This window comes from Halictus rubicundus, chromosome 13, assembly GCF_050948215.1.
Source record: "Halictus rubicundus isolate RS-2024b chromosome 13, iyHalRubi1_principal, whole genome shotgun sequence".
Lineage (NCBI taxonomy): Eukaryota > Metazoa > Arthropoda > Insecta > Hymenoptera > Halictidae > Halictus > Halictus rubicundus.
Genome location: NC_135161.1, coordinates 12,476,476 through 12,483,872, shown reverse-complemented (window position 1 = coordinate 12,483,872; position 7,397 = coordinate 12,476,476). Strand labels below are relative to the sequence as shown.

The 7,397-nt window shown below is 46.8% G+C and overlaps 1 protein-coding gene across 1 annotated transcript; it reads left to right on the top strand.

Annotated features, from left to right (window-relative positions):
- Positions 1 to 6,095: 6,095 nt before the first annotated feature.
- On the top strand, positions 6,096 to 7,121 carry Mpc1 (mitochondrial pyruvate carrier). The gene is made up of 3 exons (XM_076799447.1): positions 6,096 to 6,154; positions 6,290 to 6,390; positions 6,958 to 7,121. The coding sequence occupies exons 1-3, from the start codon at positions 6,096 to 6,098 to the stop codon at positions 7,119 to 7,121; spliced, it is 324 nt and encodes a 107-aa protein (XP_076655562.1).
- Positions 7,122 to 7,397: the final 276 nt, after the last annotated feature.

The following is a 7,397-nucleotide window of genomic DNA, read 5'->3' as shown; positions in this document are numbered from 1 at the left end:
TGAAGAGTAGAGACTAGAACCGTCGAGAGCTCCGATATCGTACGACGCGACGGCTAGGAGATGGTCGAGCACGCACGCGGCGTACCGCGAGCGAGCGTAATTTTAATTAAGAGCGCGGAGAGGAATCACGGACAGCGTCCCAGAAGTTATTAGCCGTGTCCGTGGTCGTCATATTGCAGCAATTATACAGGCATCCGGGACGGATTCCTGGGGACGCGATTGATTCCCGTAAGGGCCGAGCGTCGATTGAATTCGACCGAAACGGGCAATTAAAACTGCGCCGCTGGAATCCGGTGCGCGGATTCCGCGCGGGAAAGACAGAACGGCCAAAGAAGTTGACGACGGTCCGAGAGACGCGAGAGAGAGAGAGAGAGAGGGAGAGGGGGGAGAGGGAGAAAGAGTGGATAAGAGAGGAGAGACGAACGCTTCCGCGGTGACACGCGCGGATCCGTGACTTCAATGTGGAAGCCTGTTCCTGGGCCGGCGCGGCGGCGCATCAAGGCGAGACTATCTTCCCTTCCTCGAGGAAACAATTACTCCCGATCCGAGTGCATAAATAACAAGAGAAACGGCCGGACGATGCACCCACGATCCCTCGATCCGGAGACGCTGACTGATTTGCATCGACCGGCTCGATCGCCCGGAAACTAATGGCTGCAGCCGATTCGATGCCGGATTAGCTATCCGGTCGAATCCACTCGAAGTCTCTCCACGAGTAGCATCAATTTTAGCAGTCTGATCTTGCAAATTTCGAAAGTCTGTTTGTCTATTCCTCCTGGGATTAAAATGGGGATTTTCGGCATTTTCTAGCCAAAATCTACAAGATTACGCAAAAAACAGTTAAGAATTTCTGGTTTCCTCAGGGAAAGTTTAACCGAGAACGCCACTTGGCCACTATTTTTGTACAATATTGTATATGCATTTTTAAATATATTGCTCGTTAAAAGTTCGCTCGTTTTCTCATTAAAAGTACCTTAAAAAATCATGTTCTTCTCAGTTAATGCAAGATCGTTTCGATGGTTTCCATTTACAATTACTATGACTGACTGTTATGGACAATTTATACGATAATAGACTGCGGATTTAAGATAGTAAAAAAGGATTAAAAGAATTTTACGATACCGACGTACCATTTTCATCTTGCAGAAATGATTGAAGAAAGAGTAACAATTTCATTTGGCCTAAAGCTCCGCGGTCTAACGACCAAAAACTTGTTTAAAAAAACGGATTAACACGTTCTTATCATTTTTAAAACCTGATCTAGAATAGTCTGTTCCAGTGCGCTTCGTCGAGCTAGCATTAAGAGCTCTTAATTAAAGGGCGAATGGAAGTCCGACCGTTCCGAAAACTGTTGAAAAATGAAAATTCGTCGGACAGAACGGCGAGCGGGGGCGAAAACGGTAGAGAAAGCGCGAGAACCGGGGAGAAAAATTGTTAAGAGGAATTTCCTTGACTTTAAGTGACGTTGATGTACGAGCGCGAGAACGCGAACGCCGGGGAGTGGTTGTAATAACACCTACCTGAGAAGCACCGCCGAATCGAGCGGCTCCCGTTACGGTTACAAGCGTTCCGTTACACTGGACCCTTGTGACGTATCGCGCACTCGTTCTTTATCGATCGGCAACAGTCATCTGTTAGGCCCAGAACTATGTCCGTAATCGTTACACTCCTTGCAAATTATTCCGTAACGGCACCTGATTCTAGAGCAATTGCGAATTACAGTGATTCCTCTCTATATGTCGCCAAGGCCTGGACGATAAACGTCGCGGGAATTATCCCCACTCCCTGCAAGGTATACCCCGTGAGGGGCCATGAACTGAGGCATCTAGATTAAAGAATAGTATTTCCTGACCGATACATGTCCCTACCTAGACCCGTGTTTTGGACATATATCGAGTAAACCCTGTAGCTAAAAATGAAGGCAACAGTCATCTGTTAGGCTCAGAACTATGACATTCATTGCGAATTGTTTTTTTCGTTAGGGCACCTGATTCTAGAGCAATTGCGAATTACAGTGATTCCTCTCTATATGTCGCCAAGGCCTGGACGATAAACGTCGCGGGAATTATCCCTACTCCCGCAGGGTATACCCCATGGGGGGCCATGAACTGAGGCCTCTAGATCAAAGAATACTACCTCCTGCCCGATACATGTCCTTAAGTAGACCCGTGTTTCGGACATATATCGAGTAAACGCTGCAGGTAAAAATGAACGACCGCGTCTTTTGCATGCAGCCAACGCGATATCACCCGCGAATTATCCCCGAGCATAATCAACGTCGTAGCCGATCGGATCGAGAGCCAATTAGGATCGATTACGCTGGACGCGACGCAGAATATTTTATCGGGACAATTACCGCTCGTAATAAAGTCTCATCGGGCCGGACACCAATCAGCGGGGACGACCCCGGTGTGTCCACGTCCGAGATCGCGGAACGGGTAATTAAAAGCATTGTCGGGGCACAAAAGCCAAGGACGAGGGTGCCCGCGGGGGCGGACGAAACTCACCGGCCGGTCGGGACGGACGAAAAAGAGTTACTGGAAGGTAACCCGTGGATGGCTGTTCAGGCCGGCGACTCGATTCGTAATTACAAAGTGCGATCTAAATCAATCCTGATTGCACGGGAAAACGGCTGCGTCCTCGTCGTCGTCGATTCGCCGCACGCAAAAACCCGCAACGATCCGCGGGACAATGTGACCCGGCACATTGTCACGGTGGGTCGCGACCGACCCATGGTTTTGCAAACCAAGTTGGTGGGAGATCCAGTTCGACGCGTCAGTGTCATTGTTTTTGTACGTGGTGTCTGGATGTTTTTAGGGACGCTGTTTTTGAAGCGCCCTCTAGCTGGAATATATTAATTCGTGGTCCTCATCATTGTCTTCCTTTTTTGGTATCCTGTTGAGCAGTGTTCATTTGTAATTAATTTTGTAAGAGAAAAGAAAGGGTCGACATTAAAATGCAACGACAATAGCTCCTCCCCAGTGGGGTGCTTAATTTTGCTTAATTTTTGTTTTTTTTATTGATTGTTTGTAAACGAGAAATTTGTGCAGAAAGAGGCATTGAAAGAAATCCCGAGGCCTCTCGAGCTCCCTGGCCCCCCGCGTGGTATACCCGCGGCGGTGGGGATAATTCCGCGACGTTTATCATCGAGGCCTTGGGCGACATATATAGAGAAGTCACTGTGATTGCCCATATTATTTTCGTAAAACGATTAAAAGCCGAATTCTGTTTCTTTTTTATTCTGCAGTCCAGTAATTTAGTGTCCCCAGAAACTGTGAAGGTCGGGTCGACCGTAAAGGGTTGAAACCTGTTGACACGCGACAAATGTGCCGGAGGAGGTGCGTGTCCACGTGTTTTTAAAAGTTTGTCGGCTGTCGTCGAGTCCATTCTGACGGTCGACTTTTCACCCCGCCGAGGGGAGGAAACGCTTGTCAAGGGGTGACTGTGGCTGTCGACGGCTGTTCTTAGGCCGAGGGTAGAGGCGTCGAGGGGAGGTCGGCAAATACGTAGGATGCATTCAGATCAGTCTCTCCCGCGAGGAGGAGGAGGAGGAGGAGGGGGAGTAGGAGGGAAAACGGAGGAGAATAGAAAAGGTTTCGAGTCGCGTCAGCAAGAAGAAACATCAAAGTCCGCGCGCCATTTCCTTCGGTCGAATACAAATGAAACTCGCGTACCTACGTGCGATTGTATCGTTCCGATCCCTTGGATCCCCGTGGATCCTCGGGCACGTTCCATGATTAAATATTTCTGCATTTATAGATCGTTTTTTTGGGAGCAATGTATCACGCAAATTAACACTAGGTTTACGGAACCCGTCAAAATGACGGGTTCTAATATTTTTAATTTACGATTGTTGAGATTATGAAGATCCATCTACGTGGAATTACTCAACAAACTATTATTCAAAAAATGGCTGAAAACTTGGACAGACACATTCTTCTTATTTTTATAAAGTAATGTAAAATACTCACTTTTAATGCTCCGTAAAACTAATGTTAATAACTCACTTAACCGTTTGCACTCGAAGCTATCCTCACTCCTGGGCCCAGAATTTCACGGAGCTCAGGAGGCGAGCATTGTTTAAAGAAAAAGTGGAATTAAAATTCGCACCATACCTGAACTAGCATTAAATATATTTTAATAATATAACAACTGTACGTACAGAAGTGCAAAGAGGACTAGAATAATTATAATTTGCAAGAATGTAGCATTCCCATGGAAATAGCAAGATTTTTCCCTGAAGTATGGAGCAAGATTGCATGCGAAGGAAATTCGTCGATAAAATAAATATCGACGGGGCCCGGCCGCATGTAAACGACGTTGCGATGGCATCGCGAAACACCGGCAGTAATACGCGAGAAGGAAAATAGCGGCAATACCGTTGAGTGGCCGGAATGGTGGCCATGGGGGACCGACAAGCTCCCAGGGATAAGGATTTGCTCCAGGGTCCGGGGGGAAATGCCCGTGCGAGTGGCACATGCGGGAATGCATATTCAGGGATCAGGGAGCGCAGGTGCGGCCATTTCTGGCGCTTACAGGGCTCCCTGGCAAGCCCTCCTTCTCCGACAGAATCTCATCCTCCTTCTCGAGGAAACCTCCATCAAACTTTCCTCTTTTCCTGAAGCGTCATAACTTTCCATAGACGTGCGCGGAGCGGGGGGAGGGAGGGAGGGATTTATTGAGCTCGAGCTCTATCGCTTCTCGAAATTGTGTTTTTGCCCCCAAAGTGCACTCGGCGTTATCTAAACTTGTGTATTTATTGTTGGAGCTTTGTGCTCTCGAGACATTTCTGAAAAACGCGCTGGATGAAACCCGTTAGAGAAAATTTTAGGTTCGTGAAACTGGAGAAAAGTCACATTTAGGAGATAGTATATTCATGATAACAACGCTCGAGATGTCTGACTACCGGCCTTAACCCCTTGCGAACAAGAATTTTGTCGAACACTAAGAACATTTCCCGCGAAGAGCTAAATTATGTGTTAAAGTCCTAAATAAGAAGAACAATGAACGTACTGATCTGTTGTTATGTGCACGAATAGCCCCTAGCCAGCGGTGCTTGGGTTCATTTTGACCCGGAGAATAAAAATCCCCATTTCAGTACTCAATTTCTGGAAAATAAATTTGCAGCTGTTCTATTGAGGGTGTCTGAAGAGAGTACCTAGAAAAATATATTTGAAACAATTGACGAGTACAAATGGTCTTAAAAAATATCGACTCACGAAATTAATATAATTTTTATGAAGTCTATGTGCTGATATTCGTCCTTAAAAAATGTACTGTAAAAGTTTATCGTGACAAGAAAGTGTGGTATAGTTCGAGGAGGTCGACCAGGACGATTTCCATCACGGTGGTTTAGGCAGAGAATTTCTTTCGATATTCTGGTGGACAAGGGTGCCAGAGTGGTCGCGACACGCTGCTGAGGCTCGAGAGAGGCTCCATGGTTCACCCCCCCCCCCCCATACCAGATCAATAATAGCATCCCCCACTGAGAGCATGCGCGGCGAAACTACCCCCGTAAGCGGGCTGGTTTCCACCCCCGACAAGCTCCTCGCACCCCTCCATGCAACATTCATAGCGCCATCAATATTATACGCGCGAAATAATAACCTGTGCATTTATTACGAGGGTGGCGGGATCTACAACCCCCCACCCCCTCTGCTCGAGAGGTTTATAAAAAAAGCGAGGGGGTGGTAAATTATGCGTGTAAACGGTTATGCAAATCGATTGGTCGACGGCCCACCATTGACGGATCGCTGGGGGACACACGTTTAAGGACAAGAGTTCAAACGTCTGTAAAAAAAAATCGTACATCAAGTTTTCAGATCCCGTTGTAAAGGGGAAGCTTCAATCTCGAAATCCACGGTGGATTCAGTCACGAGAAAAATTTTTCGCCGTTTCTACAGACGTTCGAACTCTTGCAACATTTTCGAGAAAATAGACTACCAGCTGTTGCAAAATCTGGTTGCCCTGCGTCACGAAGTGTGTCGCAAAAATCTCAACTGCCAAAATACCAAGGTGACAGTGCGAGGTTAAGAGGTTATCGTCATGCACAGGTGAGTCGAAAAAGTTGGTCGAATTTCCCTCGATGGGTTACGATGTCGAAGAAACCGTCGAAAAAGCTGTTCAACAAAGAAACGCTAGACTATTTTATGAGGTAACGAGCGACTCTATTCTGAATTTTATCAAAAAGACATTGACACCGAGTATAGTATCAAAACTGACTGTGTCCGTCCGAACACTTCCTCTCGCCCGTGGAACGACACGATTTATGGAAAAACTGCTTTTCAAGCACGCACTTCTGGGGCCCGGCGTTCAACTGGATGATACCCGTGGCGACGATATCCGACACGCAGAAGCATCCGAGAATCATTAGCGGCAAGATGACGGTGGGTGAGTTCCCGAAGCACCGTGTCCCGGACCTTTCGGGGAATTCTGCAAAGCCGTTCAAATAATAATCGGTCGGAGGAAAGGGATACGGGGACAACGGGCTTCTATGTTCAAGGGAACCAAGAGGGGTTATAGGGGGTGGGCGGGGTGGAAGGCACGAGAAAGAAGGCAGGAAGGAAGGGCACGTGAAATAATTGCGGCGAATAACCGCTTATGGTCCTTAACGAGCGGGACGATGGAAACTGGTCCCCCCGTGGACCAAATCTCGCGGTGGAATTGTCCGACTGCGCTCGACGCCATTTTAATGCGCGATGAGCGAGCATAATCGAAAGGAATTACAATCTGCGTAATAGTGAAACATTTCATTCCTTAGACGCGCTGACGAACTGATTTCAGAGATCGAAATCCATCAGACAATTTATTTATTTTTGTTATTTCCGTTGGGATTGAAATTATTTTAAGATCAATGCTTAATGATGAGCTTCCAGTGGAGGTAGAGGGTTCAGTTTGCGTTCGGCATTAGAATGATTGATTGATCTTCCGAGTGCGTTAATTTTGATCGATTTTCAGCTCTAACTCTGTACTCCATGATGTTCATGAGGTTCGCGTGGAAAGTACAGCCTAGGAATTTGTTTCTGTTCGCATGCCACTTTGTCAATAGCTGCGCGCAGCTTACGCAGGGCTACAGATTCTTCAACTACCACTACGCCTCGCAGCAGGAGCCTGGCCAGTGACAGTGTTTGTCCACACTTTGAACAAGCATTTTTGTATCGATGACGTTTTGTAATAAAACAAATGATCCAATCGATTCAGATTATTCCTTACCACGGAAAATTGAAAATGAACTGAATACAGATACTGTTCGGGCAATGTTTCTTTCCGTGAATTTGTTCAAGGACACTCTACAGGGTGTCCCAGAGAATGTAATTCCTTGAAACGGGTGATTCCTGTGACCATTTTAAGTAACTTTCTCCTTTGAGAACCCCCTCAGGAATTACAACAGTTTTTGG

Excerpts from the sequence above, each read along its gene's own strand:
- Mpc1 (XM_076799447.1), top strand. The coding sequence starts at position 6,096 with ATGTCGAAGAAACCGTCGAAAAAGCTGTTCAACAAAGAAACGCTAGAC. Across the intron at positions 6,155-6,289 it reads ACGCTAGACTATTTTATGAG|CACGCACTTCTGGGGCCCGG; the intron begins GTAACGAGCGAC and ends CTGCTTTTCAAG. Across the intron at positions 6,391-6,957 it reads TAGCGGCAAGATGACGGTGG|CTCTAACTCTGTACTCCATG; the intron begins GTGAGTTCCCGA and ends ATCGATTTTCAG.